Genomic DNA, 14,401 nt, shown 5'->3' with positions numbered 1-14,401 from the left:
CCTCTGTCGGCGGAGGGGGGGGGGAATGCGTTGCTAGGGAGACAGCTGTGGGGGCGGTGCCTTGCTTGGATTGGAACTACGTAGGCGTTAGGCCCCAGAGGTGCAAGCCTTGCACCTGCGGCTGCACAGCAGAGCTGGCAGGCATGCGTGACTCTTGCGTGACTCTTTTGGCGGCGGTGGTGGTTCGAGGATGCAGCGGTTAGGTGCGTGACCTCCCCAGTGTCCGCTGTGATCCCGCCCCTCCCCCCTCTCCTTGTGACGCAACGGAGATATCAACGTGGACTGGGTTCCAGATGTGAACGCTAGTGCTTTAATTTGAATTGGGCGGGGCTTAGTAGTTGCTCTGAGCATGGTGGTCTGGTAGGGACATAAGGAAAGTTATTTCCAGTCATCAACAATTACAGGTTGTAGTGGAGAACTAATACAGACCCTGGAGCCAGATTTGGTGGGTTTGAACCCCAGCTCCAACACTTAGTCGCTCTATGGCCTTGGGCAAGCCAAGTAACCGTCTGTGCTTTAGTTTCCCAATCTGTAAAATGGGCACAATATGGGGACTACATGAGTTCTTGTATGCAAAGCACTTAAGAAAGTACGTACTTGTCATAGAAGTTTGCTAAATAATAAGGCTACATGACATTATCTAGTGGCATACTGTCTTACATATATCGAGTCTGTGCATCTTGGGAAGGAGGCACAGTCTGAGTAATTATCAGAAGCAAAGCAGGGAGATATTCCAAACTAATGCCATGAATCTTTTCCTGGCCCAGAGAGGAACTACAAGGAAAGTATACTGGACGTCAGAAATGCATTGTTTTTCCTTTGAAATATGAATCTAGATTAGAGCCTTTTATAGTACACATTCTTTTTGTTTGTACTTTTGCCATAACAGATCTCTCCTTTATGTCCAGTTGTCTATAAAATACTTTGTGAAACCGCAAGAATGAGAAACTGGTTATTTAATTGCAGTCACGTTTATTTGCAGTTTCTATACACACTTTCTAGGTAATCAAACTTTTCTGATACATTTTTGAGGGGTTCACAATGAAACTGTCACCGTTTTTACTAAAAATAAATACAAGACTTAAAGTGTTGCACAGCTCTAAAATATACAAAGGCTTGGATTGAATGTAAACGTTGAAAACATTTTACAAAAGAAACCATCTTTGCAACAATTTAAAAAGTTCATATTTACAAATATTACAAAAATACAAAATGGATGCAAGTCCATAAACCATTGTCTTTTCGGCCAGCATGAACTGGTTCTAGTACCAAAATAGTTACGCTGTAACCTTCTTCATTGTTTTAACTCTTGGTTATGATCTAGTTCTCTAAGTGCCACCACTGCAGCAAACATACTGACTTTTGGCAAGAGCAAACAGCATGTTTTGTTTGCTACAACTAGTCCATGTCCTCTACTTAGCCAAAAACAAAACAAAACCAAAAAAAAAAAAAAGAGAGAGAGAGAGAGAAAAGAAAAAAAAAAGAATCAAAAAATAAAAAGGAAAAAAATTCCCCCCCACAACTTAGACATGATAGACATGTTGCATAAACATAAAAGAACAAAAAATTAGCATCAGTGCAAACAACAGAAGAAAAGTTCAGATTGATGTTCTTCACAATACCTAACGTGTGTGCCCTGCTTCTAGATGGCAGTGATGATAAAGACAGCCCTAAATCTTGGTCATGTTTGCTATGTAATAAAGCCATGTAGAATATTCCAGATTACTAAGGAATTTCTTGCTTTTTTTCTAAGTTTGTTGCTCAATACTCTTTTGCACAGTGAATTTAAATTCCATCTCTATTTGGGTTTTTTTTAAATCTATGAAATATAAAATAGAGAAACTCTGCTATAGACTTTTAGAGTAAACAAAATAAGTAAAACTATATTATAAGGGTTAGTTCTGTGATCATTACATATAGAAGATATCTTATTGCCTCACAATTCAAGTCAATATGTATTTTAAAATATATATGGTACCATTACTTAAATTAATGTCAATAACAACAAGGTGACATTTTTATTAAAGCCAATTCATGTGTTTTCTATTCAAGATTTAGAATCACTTTTAAAGTCCACATACCTTTCTTCACGCTTAAAAAACCCCTAACTACACAAAAGCCATACTGCAAACGAACTGCTTTTATGAAAATTACAAAAGATCACCTATTGTGACTGGAAATGACGGTTTCTTATCACATTTGTCTAAAAACTTTATTTTTAAAATTTTGTAAAGTGTACTTTTCAAAGCATGAGTCAGATTTATTCATGTTCCCATGTGGTGTCAAACCATGCTGGTTTTCTTAACTAATGGGTTCCAATGAGAAATGATGGTCCATTTTTTCAAACCCCAAAACATTTTTTATTTTAATAAAAAGTGTAACACTTTGTAAATGTTCAAACCCTTTACCAGGTAGCTTATCTAACCCCAGCACACACACACACACACACACACATATGCACACACACACACACTCTTTCTCTCTCCCTCTCTCCCTCCTCCTCTACCCCTCCACCCCCAGTACCCAATTTACATACAAGGATGACAAGAAATTTAGTAACACAATTTGGTAGTGAAAACAAATACTAGAAGCCAGACTTTTTTTTTTTTTTCTTTCCAAACAAACAAAACACCAACAGCAATCAGATTCTCTAAATTCTTAATCTGTAGCATTTTAGAAAGCATTTCTATTGAAAGACAGTATCTTCTTAGACCAGGCTTCCTTCTTCATTTTGCATGAATTAATCCCAAACCACAAACCCCCTTTCACACCTCCTACTTTCCCAACTACCACTTGCATAAGCTTAAAGGCAGCTGCTTGTCAATTTCTTGGTAACCTTTGTATGTTCTAGCATTCTAGTCACATTCTAGTCTTTTGTAGGTCAGATCCCTTCTTAGTTCTCTCTACTTTCTACCTCTCCCATTCAAAACCTATTCTAAGTACATAGCTGCTTATGTTGCTGACATTTGATTCCAAACAGCATCAGTTCATGTTAAAATCAGAGGTGTAAAAACCATTTGCAGATTTCAACTTGTAACTCATCTTTTTTCAGTTTTAAGACAAGAAAATTCAAGTAATTTCAAGTAATTCAGCTTGTTTCCCTGCTTTCATTTGATCAGAGCACTTGCCCTGACATTTCCTCTCCCACCCACCACCCTCCCCCTTTTGCCATCAAGCAGATACTATAGTAAAACCAGACAAAAACTCAGTTGTATGTAGCATTGTGAACCAGAGCTGTTCCCCATTCCCAGTTTAACAATGAATATAAATAATGCATATACACATACCTATTTCCCAACTACATTGTTCACAGTGTCATTTCTGTTAATTTTTAGGTAGCATGAATCTCATCAGCACAGAGAGAAAGCTTCACTGAAAACTCATTACAGGTACTTACTGATAAATCAATAGCTCTGTGGCATGCTTAGGTTTTATTTTTGTTAGTTTAAGAACCTGTAGCTAATTGCTAAACTGTTTAAGGAGTTTAAAGATCATAGTCATTAGATTATGACTATTTACCTCCCCAGTAGCCTAATATAAAACATAATCTAAAATTAACTACTGTTTTCCCTACTCATTCTCTTTAAAGCAATCCATCAAAAAAAATTAAAGTCTAAAGGACACTGTCAAATGCTGTTGTTAGGGCTTTGTGTTGAGAATGATGACTTCTCTCATTGATTAAAAAAAAAAAAGCATGCTTTTCATTCGGTCCAAATTACCATGTGGCAAATCACAGCCATGAGTTGCTATTAGCTTGTTTGGTGCTGCAATTTGTCACAAAAATGATTAGGTCTGAATTCATTATTTTAAATTAATCACGTTTCAGTATATGACCTCAAGATTTCCTTTATTTCACCAGTTTAAAATTCATATTTGAAGTTTACCACTCAGAAATCATGTTGGTGGACATTTAAATATGGTATTTGATATGAAAATGGTATTCACAGAATACAGTTATTACACTTTATTTTTGTGTGTTCTATAAACAGTTGGTGTGCGGTAGATAATTGACCACATGTCCACTCATCATTGATAAATCTATTTACACATTTTTATCAAAAATATGGTATGTACATATGTGTAGTTCTTTCTTCTAAATTTTGCTTTAGTTTGTTTTAATGTAAAAAAATACCAAACCTCCAGAGTAATTTCATCTTCTTAAAGAATCATGACAGTGAGGGCTTTATTTTCTGAATAGGCAGCTCTGGGAAAACTTTTTCTAAGTTTCATGAAAATTAGACATTTTTGTGTTCTCTCTTATCACAAGGAATGAGATTGGGTAAATCAAACTATGCTAAAGAAAAACATGAAAGACAGTACAGCTACTTAAAACATGGCAACTAATCAAGAATGAATAAACCACTTTCTGTTTCCCCAGCATGTACTGTATTTAGAAATTCATTGCTAAGCAGTGATGCTACCCCATCGTGTTGCAACTTCTCCCAAGTCCTCTGTCCCATTCCTACATCCTCATATGACTAAGGGTTTTGGCATCTGACAGGCAGCTGGCCACAGGCAGCCTATGTTGAGCTCTGGGAGGAGCGGTCGTCGTGTGGGCTCCCGTCGGAATTTTCTGTCTCTCCCTCAGAGATGGCCTGCATGGGCGTGTTGTACAGCCGGCAGCGGACACTGTAGCGGCTGCTGCTGGCCACCGGAGGGGCCCGGGAACGTCCAACCCTTGCTGATGCTGAGGTGGCAAAGTTCTTTGAGGAAAATCCTTCTGCATTAACTCGTGGGGAGCAAGGAGAAAGTGGGGACAATGCCTCGGCCCCAGGTGACCCCTGGTGGGCATCTTCAGTGCTTTGAGGGGACTCTGCTGTGAGCTCCCCTGGAGGTTTGGGCAGGATGGGACTCTTCAAGATCTCAGTGGCAGACATGCGGTAACTGGAATCCGAGCGGCTGCCTTTCTTGAGGAGTAACAGCTTAAACTCTTCGTTTGATGTGTTGGACTTTTTGGCGTTTCGGTAGATGAGACCAGGTGACCTCTGACTGTTGGCGGTTGTCACATTGCTGCTGGGTGAAGTGACAGAACTGGTACTGCTGCTATTACTGCCAAGGGGAATTCTCGATTTGCTTCGAACAGACATATCCCCAGAATCTTTTCTTCCAAGTACTTTCCTCTTGGATCTTTTGAGAAAAGGAAAAAAACGGGGCAAAAATCTCAGGCCACATACATTTTTATGAAACTAAAAGTATTCAGCCACATTCACACATAGATCTAATTAAAGAGCATTTTGAGGGCGTCTGTATGAGAGGGTACTAAGCATTAGGGCTGTAGAGACGAGGAGTAAGATACATCCCTTGCCCTTGTAGCACTCACAGCCTGAGGAAATTCTCTGAGAACCAGTGGATATAAATTAGGTTCCAGAGATGACAGTTTCAGAGAATGGCTAATGTGGGGGCTAGAAGTTCTAGATGAAGACTTACTGGGATATTTTGCATGAGTTAAGAAACTATACTGCTATCTGACTTCCCATTGCAGTAGGGTAAAGGACGGTAGCTTTTCTTATTAGATCTGTTTCTGCAATACAGATGAAATGCTCTGATGTCTGGGATTGGCTTCCAAACAATACCAAAAGGAGCAAGTGTGAGTGGGACAGGATTTGCCACAGTTTGGTAGTTGATAGGCATGGGTGATGAATATGTGGGGAGGCAATAGACCATTCTATTTTTAAGATTCCTCCATATAAAAAATTAATTAAATGACTTTTTAAACAAATCAATCCATCTTTGGCTGCAAATACCATTTTTCATAGCTGACTAGGAACATCAACAGCATATTAAGCAGTAAGCTAATTCTCTGTGAGGAATTGAAATCCTAGACCATCCCTGGAGCTCTTAAAAACCTTTGTACACTGTAAGTTATCAAGAAAAAAATTGTCACTGTGATGTAAATAAACAAGTAATAAATAAAACCTACTGAAATGCAAATCTAAGATTACCAAACTCAATAAGTTACTGAACCTTGACATCCATCATTATACTATTGATCTTCTTTGATAAATGAGCAAGCATAAATTCAGTGACTCTTCACATGACTCAGTTCATTGGGAAGTATTGGCAACATGCTCTCTCACCAAACTAAAAATCTCTACAATAGAGAAAATGCAAGCTTTCCAACTGGAGACCAGCCTGATTTGGGTCCTTGAAACCTCTGGGGTTGATATATTACATATGCCAGGGTCTCACACTCTAATGGGGCAGGGTTTTCAAGCTAACGTTTGCTTCTAGCATCTACCATATTCTAGACACAAAAATATTTTTTATCATTAAAATCAAATATGTGAGCTATGGGTATCCCCACGTACAGTAAGAGAATAGGTCCAGAGGTTTTAATGTATTCAAGACTGTATAGAAAATGGCAGAGTTGGTATTCAAATCCAGTTCTTTCTAATTCTATTACTTACATCCTGGCCATTGTTCCAGACACTATTGGTTCTTTGGGGGTAAGTTTTTGGCTCTTTAACTTACATGGTATTTTAGTAATTTGTCCTGAGGTTGAGGGTACAGTGTAGGGGGGAGGGAAATATAATCGGAGCTTAGACTAGACATAAGGGCGAAGGAAAATAAGCTAATGATTAATTCCTCACCCTCTGAGTAAAGAATTGTGCCTGCTAAGTTATACACAGAAGGTGTTTCTCATTGGCTCCTCTAGAAAGAAGTCGTTAAACAGCAGTGCTGCTTCTTTATGAGAGAACCACATAAACAGACAGTGGCATTCTCCTATAAAAAGTAGAATCCCAGGAGAGAATGATTGTAAGCTGCTTACAATGAATTTGCTCCAAAAATGATAACTTTAGGAGGTAGAAAAGACAATCCTCCAGTTCTGTCCCTTGAGAGTTCCATCTAGGTCCCCAAGGCCTAGTGGAAGAAGGCAGTCGTATTTGTGAAGGATACAGGCACATCATGATCAGCGAGATCAGCTGGATATGAGTTCAGTCTCCAAGGGCTAGTTTTTTGCTTTGCTCTTTGGTTACTAGCTATAAGGAGTATTCTTACAAATATGGACCACACGAGGGTGCACAGGAGCAGATGAAGGAGTGCGCATTCACAGCATGGACACAACACTGTCCTGGAAAAGCAACCCAGGGAACATTCCCTATTAATGGAATATGGGCACTAATTTTGGAGACGAAGGCCAGTAATATTAAGTTTAAAAAAGAGAAAAAAGGGAGCAATTATTAGTTGTTCTGAGCTATGGAATAGATAGGTACATACACTGTTTGGTCTCAAACTTGGGGCTCTGATTGTTTTGGTGAATCAACTTATGCTTATCTCTGCTAGTGTATCATTACAGCTTTGATTATATTTTTTAGGCTCAAGAAATTATTTAAAAGTTAGAAATTTGAGCTTCTACTCCAAGTCACTTAAGCACAAATTGTTTTCACATAAAAACTTGTTTGAGGCCGGGCACGGTGGCTCACGCCTATAATTCTAGCACCCTGGGAGGCCGAGGCGGGCGGATTGCTCGAGGCCAGGAGTTCGAAAACAGCCTGAGCAAGAGCAAGACCCCGTCTCTACTATAAATAGAAAGAAATTAATTGACCAACTAATATATATAGAAAATGTAAGCCGGGCATGGTGGTGCATGCCTATAGTCCCAGCTACTCAGGAGGCTGAGGCAGGAGGATTGCTTGAGCCCAGGAGTTTGAAGTTGCTGTGAGCTAGGCTAACTCCATGGCACTCACTCTAGCCTGGGCAACAAAGAGAAACTCTTGTCTCAAAAAAAAAAACAAAAAACAAAAAACAAAAAAACTTGTTTGAGGGTGTCTTTCCTGGGGAAAAATACAACATCTTCCCTCAGCAGTTCTTATAAAAGTCTCTAATAGAGGTCTAACTATATATAAAGACTTCTGTCTCCCAACTTGCATATAAATCTACCAGTTGGATTTAGAAAAAAAAAATTCTTTGCTTGCTTTTGTCTTTGCTGAATGTATTACCAGTACAGTAAGGCTTTCCCATACTTGCATTTGATGAGAAGCATTTTAAGAAGCAAAACCTTTGCTGTGCCTTTTGTTTGGGGGGACTTGGTAATGCCTCACCTGTGAATGACTGCGAATAAATCCTCAGTTGTTCGAGGTTTGTTTGGAGACACAAACACCCCCTCCGCTTCAGCTTGAGAGTCTTTACTAAGTGGTGAAATGATGGAGTCATCGCTCGGTGATGATTCTTAAAATAAGAACAGAAGCATCTTTAAGAGGAAGTTACGTAGCACACTACTGTGCTTCACTGACTCAGGGGACAAACAAATTAAAATGAAAGAGAGATCTGTCAAAGCTTAGTCCCTCAATGACAAAAGCTTTTATCTCAATTGTTTTAGTAAGGGTAAAGAAATAGTGGAGGGAAACCAACACCCAAGGCTGTACAGTATTATGGGGAATGTAAGAAAGAAAAACTCCAGAAAGTGCCATGAGACACACTTCCATTGTGACAAAGGAATCAATGACTGACCTTTCAGTGAAGCCTCATCCACACTTCCTTGGGTCTCCTCTGCTCTGCTGTTGTCAGAGGCACTTTTGGCTGAAATACCTGAAGCAGTATTTTCCTGCTCACAACATTTTTCAGGGAGTGAATTTGCAGGTGGTATCTCTGATTCGTAGCTGATATTCCCAGGCACTTTGTCGTGGTGGCGGCTCATAACAAATTGATGCTTAAGTTGATTGCTTATGTCTGTTGCTCTAGTTGGTGAGTTTGACTGAGATGTGATTACATCCACAGATTCGGGTTGTGCAACTTCCTCCTGACCTACAGAGGATGCCTTCTGTACCTGTTCTAGGGTTCCATCTGGACCAGCTCCGTGTTGTATTATTTTACCATCCAAATCATTTGGGCGGGTAGCAGAGACCCTCTGAAATCCTTCAGTGGAAAAATCACAGTTTTTACTTGGTGTGTTTTCTGGAATAGGCTCACTCTCTGTGTGTATTTGGTCCTTTGTGACATTTGAATCTAGAAGATTGCTACCAGCTGAGGGTGTGGTTTCTGGATCGCAATGATTCTTCACATCGAATGTAGTGTTTTTTTCCAAATGTAGTTTATCTGGCCCCACATCAACTGCAGAGGAGTCTAAAAAGGACAGTATGGAGTCTTCAGTGGAGTACTGGCGTGATACTGATTTCTTCGCTGTATGTGGCCTAATCTTACCTGGAGACAAGGCAGCCATTGTGAGAGTGCTTTCCTCTAAGTAGGGGAGATCTGTATTGTTGCCTTCTTTCTGCTTAACTTCTTCAGACTTATTGATAGACCTAAGGTTAACAGATTTCAGGACCGTTGGTGTAATTGCGAGGGATGGTGGAGGATTTGACCTCAGTGTTTCTCCTATTGTGTTCTGCTTATTATGAGTGAAAACATGCAATGGATGACGGTGGTGGAATGGTTTGTTCAAGACACTATGAAGAGCACTTAGGTCAAGATGGGTAGGAGGTATAATTGGAAGTTCAAGATCTTTACTCAGTGATATAGTTCCATCTTTCAAAGAGGGTTGCTGTAATGAGGATTTCCTTTCTGGGACTTTAGGTTTTCTTTTGCTACCTCCAGGAGACAACGGACCTGAAAAGAAAGCTGTAGGGAAAGAGGATGTTGGCGTTTCAGACTGGCTCGAGTAGCCACTTGATGGAGATGCCAAGCCAGCCAGCTTTTCTGGTGAAGCCAATTTGAACTCATTGTCAACAGAAGGAAGAGATGGGGTGGTGGCTCTTGATTCTGATTGGGATGTTTGGGATTCAGAGCTCTCTGGAGATTTGATGCATTCAATAACTGTGGTACCCGTAGCAGTGCTTGAATTAGATAGAGATCTATAAGGATCATTTGTTTTCAAGTCATTTAGAAGCCACAGGTCTGCATAATGAGTTGATTCAGCACCTTCATCTTTGAATGGTGGAATATCTGAAGTGTCTAACTGAGGTTCCTTAATACCATGCTCACTCTGGTTTATCCAAGAAGGTTCCTGTTTGGTGGGAAGATTGGCATTTTCCATCCGAGAAGGTGTGTTGGAGAAATCAAGAGGCAGCTTCATTTCCCTGGAACTGTGAGACAGGTGCTGACCACTGCTTGTCTTTGGTTCTTTCTTCTCAGAAATGTCTGTGTTTCCATCAGACTTCCTCAATGATGAGCTACGTTTAGGTGGGGTCGGCTTTGCCTTTGGTTTTCTGAAAGAGATGCTCGGTCTCCCCTGCCTCCTGTGGTCTACATAGTCCTGCCAGGCACAGTCTGGAAGAGCAGGAGGAACCCCAACACCCTGGCCATTCTCGGGGCCCAGGGATGCATAGTGACAGACATAGCTCTTATTATCTTTGAGACCACAGTCAAAGTGCATGGAGGTATAGTATCCTTCCGTGTCTACTGAAAAGTGAGAGCTAGTGTCTGCTTTGTCTGATGGAGACTTTTCGAGGAAGCTATCATAAGTGGCCATGCTTGTGAAGCTCGGGCAGCCCAAGCTGTCTGCCTTGGGACGCTCAGGACTAAAATCCTGGCGGCAGGAGGCATCGTGATGGTGGTGTAGGTAATTCCACTCACTGTCACTTGTGTTGCTGTTGTTGGGGTCATCCAGCAGGTCTGCAACAGTGGAGGTAAAGGAGTTTGCCCGGTGGCCTCTCACTTTATCCAGGTGATCGTTGTACTGCTCTGTCACGAAGACGCTGGCATCCTCATTGGCATGAGGGGCCGTGTTTAGTGACAATTCCGAGTCACAGTGCGAAGAGCCAGTAAGGGGAGGAGAAGCTGCAGGAGGGATTGTTTCTGAAGTCTGCGAGGGGCACGTGGAGCTGCTCCCACTCCAGTTACCACTGGATGACTGGTGGTCGTCTTTCTGGTCCATGTGGCTGCTGAGGAGGACGCCAGCCGTAGAGATGCAGTGGATGGGGCTCCCAAAGGTGTCTGAGTTGGAGGAGATGTCACAGCTGCCAGAGTCAGCAGCCATTCGGGACAGGCGTGACCTCCCCCTCTCACTTAACTTGTGCTGTGGGCTGTGAAGATGTTGAGAACAGGCCAAGCCCAAAGCAGGCTGGTGTTCCTGTGTGCTTGGGCTGCTTGGAGCCTCACTGCAATCATTGGGGATTCTTTCATGGTCACCCACGAAAGGCTCTCCCTCTTCATATGCTGAGGGTTTAGCACCAACTTTGGGCTCAGTATCCCCACCTCTGTTGCCTTCCCGGGGAAGGCTCCGAGATCTTGTGCGGCTGCTCACTGTAGTAGTAAACATGGAGTCTCCTTTGTCTGCCAGGGCAGAAATGTTGCCAGCAGAGTGTGAAAGGGAAGCTGCAATGCTCTGACCCCTTTGAGCTCTGATTCTCCTTCTGGATGGGGCAGCAATCAGAATATCCTCGGTTTGGCACTCAGAGTCCCTGGTTCCGGACCTCCTATTGACAGTGTTGGAGGGGTCTGGGTTTGTGTGCACAATCACATTCCTTTCCCTGGCCACTGGCGATTCATCAGAATCTAGGGCACATGGAAAGCACAGTGAGATACATCAGCAGGCTAACAGACATTCCGAGAGATGTCTGCAGGTTTGTGTGCTGCTAGGTTACTGCTTTTTCTTACAGGAAAAAAAATCAATATATAGAATTAGAAGGAAGTTAAAATCTTCCTTCTCTCTCTCTCTCTCTCTCTCTCTCTCTCTATGTACACATACACACACACACACACAATGCTTTTATATCTTTTGTGAATGATCTCTGTCTTCACCATCACATTAATTTGCTGCAATAAATAACTACTTTCTAAAACTGAAGTATGTTTTATCTTCTTGGCCACTACTCTTCATTTTTATTTTGTAATATAAACATAATGAAATAAAAATCATAGACTTCATTATAAGAAATAAAAATCTTATTTATAAGAGACACTACCATAATAATAATTTTTTAAAACCATAGGCAGAGATATTCTAAACACTTTGAACAGAAAAAATAGAAAAATATTCAATATTTAATTGTGTATGCTCTAAATCTAACTTTTTAAATAAGTAATGCCATAAAAGTATGTTTTTCTTTAAATGAAGTTACAATTAACCAGGAAAAAAATCTTTCATTGAATCCTGCTACTTTTTATTCACAATTTCCACCTTAATAAAACTTTAAAAAATTAGCAAAATATTACATTTGGGCCATAAGACCTGAATGTATATGCCTAAATCTATCAACTCAGACCTTCATAGTAAAGAATGGAGAGTTAAAAAGTAATACCACCTGGCTTTCTGAATACAAAACAAATACACATCATTTACAAACCTCTGCAAGTTAAAACATTTAATGTTTTTAAGGAAGTGGTTGAAGGCTGGCTTCCATTTCATCTCCTTATAAATCTGCATTAGACAGAATGTTAGACATTAATATTTTTTATACCACACCTATTTCTTGTTGAACTCTTCTGGGGATACCCGAGATGGTTTTCCTCCTTCTCAATTTTCGTCTCCTCTGTAGTACGGATTGTGAATGAACAAGAGAGCAGCGTATACTAGCCTCTCTGTCAAAACCAACTCCTGCAAACCACAAATACGTCTCATTAGCCTTTAGAAATGGCAAACACATTTTCATCTGCTTGGAACACAGTGATATTTATTGATTGGAAGTAAGAGAAGAGTTTGGATTAAGCCTGTGAACAAATATAAGGGAGCCCTTATTCAGCTCTTATTTAAATTATGCTGCAGTACATTAAGCTTTACTTCTAAATGCAGCTCTTCACAACAGCTTGCACTGCCAAAAGGAGCAAGCAAAGAAGGACAATCAAAAGAAAAAGAAGAGAAAAAGACATCAAGAAATCACTCTCACACAGAAATGGCCCCTTAAGGATTTATAACCTTTAGTTACTACTGTTTACTGGTCTATTTCTGGGCTTTCTGAAGCTGATACCTTTGTATAGTAAGTAAATCAGTAGCCAAGATGTTAACCTGAATTAGTTCAGCTAATATATCCTGACCCATTTTCTTCATTAAAAGCCTCTTTGTGAGTTTTTTCCCCTTCTACCTCCTATGCCCAAACCTTCTCCAGGAGTGTGTGTGCACACACACTCACACACACATTTTTTGTAAAGAAACGCAACAGCTTAAGGATTTGTTTTTTTTCTTAACACATTGACTGCCAGACTAGAAAAAAAAATTTTTTTTCCTTGGGGTCATGGTGTTTTATTATGAAAATAGAATAAAAACTTCAGAAATAAAAGGATCCTTTCTAATTTAATGAAAAATATGTTTTAAATTAAACAATTAAAATTTTTTTCTGTGTGTGAGTTATACGCAATTAAATTGTCAATACTAATTGTAATAATAAGAACATTAACAAGATTTTTCACGAACCAACTGCAGGGTTTTGCCCAGGGGGCACCTATCACATAACATGTATGCTACAGCATGGCAGCGTGAGTTGTCTGTGCACCACGTGGCTCCCAAGGTAAAGAGACATGTGAGTTACATATGCTTCATAAGGCCCCGGGCCCAAAACTACTGTGAGTTAACTACAACTCACATGGCAGTTAATGTGTTAATCATCACATAACTGTCTGCTTTCTTCTGACTAAATTGGATCCTTTTTGGTTTAGCACCAGGTGTCTTATCAACAAAAAATAAACATACAGGGCAGTCCCCAGTTCAGTTCTTAAATGGATCCAATTTTTTTTTTTTTTGTACTACCTGTAAAGCTGGAATTCCCAGTCTTCATACCGTGTGTTTGTTTTTGTAAACACAGGGAGTGAACCATGATGCTTGTTAGTTTCTCTCTCCATAATTACGTTATTGACACTACATGCAGTCTGGTTAAAACCAGAGCAATGAGAGGAGAGGTGAGGAATTCAAACTCTTGTCTGGCACAGGCATGTACCATGGATTTTTCAGAATGAGCTTGGTCTCAGAAAGCCATAATGCTGTGTTTTGGAATTTGGTCACCTCATCATTTATCCTTATGGGTAAGCATGGGGCTGGATGGCATGTTAAGTCTTGGGTTCAGCTGTATAATGAAGCAGTTGAGTTCTGCTTAGCATCACAGTGCCACCAGTTTCTAGAATTCGCCTTGCAAAATATGTATGAGATATCACCTGATGAATAATTAAGGTATTATCAGAGAATTCATACTAATGGAATTTTTCTATCTTAATCCCAGCCAAAAATTAAAATCCTTGATTCTAATCTTAATAATTACAGATCACATGGTACATAGACACAGACATCATGTGTTATGTGGACATCATTAACAGTGTTCTCACTAAAAGCTCGTGAAATCAACATCCAATCTAGGTTTTAGTCTGAGAGTTCCTGAAATAAAGCACAAGGAAAAATCTTCCCTTATCCTTAATCACAAGACGATGGCCCATAATCACTGTACTAAATTTGAAAACATGATCTTACTTACAGTGCCATGAAGAAAGCAGGTGCTGCTAATAACCAGATGTTTCCAGAACTGAAAATTAGTTTAAG

The 14,401-nt window shown here is 40.1% G+C and overlaps 1 protein-coding gene across 2 annotated transcripts in view; it reads right to left on the bottom strand.

The window, feature by feature from the left end:
* Positions 1-965: 965 nt before the first annotated feature.
* NHS (NHS actin remodeling regulator) overlaps positions 966-14,401 on the bottom strand; it is a 335,839-nt gene continuing 322,403 nt past the window's right edge. For both annotated transcript variants that reach the window (XM_012784713.2, XM_075999581.1), the window contains 4 exons: positions 12,344-12,475; positions 8,452-11,433; positions 8,043-8,169; positions 966-5,127 (listed from right to left, as the gene is read on the bottom strand). In XM_012784713.2, the coding sequence (XP_012640167.2) occupies positions 4,521-5,127; positions 8,043-8,169; positions 8,452-11,433; positions 12,344-12,475 (3,848 nt within the window). In that variant the 3' untranslated portion in view covers positions 966-4,520. The remainder of the gene's footprint in view (positions 5,128-8,042; positions 8,170-8,451; positions 11,434-12,343; positions 12,476-14,401) is intronic.

Source organism: Microcebus murinus, chromosome X (genome assembly GCF_040939455.1).
Source record: "Microcebus murinus isolate Inina chromosome X, M.murinus_Inina_mat1.0, whole genome shotgun sequence".
Classification (NCBI taxonomy): Eukaryota; Metazoa; Chordata; class Mammalia; order Primates; family Cheirogaleidae; genus Microcebus; species Microcebus murinus.
Note: the sequence above shows the minus strand (reverse complement) of the source record. Positions and strands in the feature narration are given on the sequence as shown.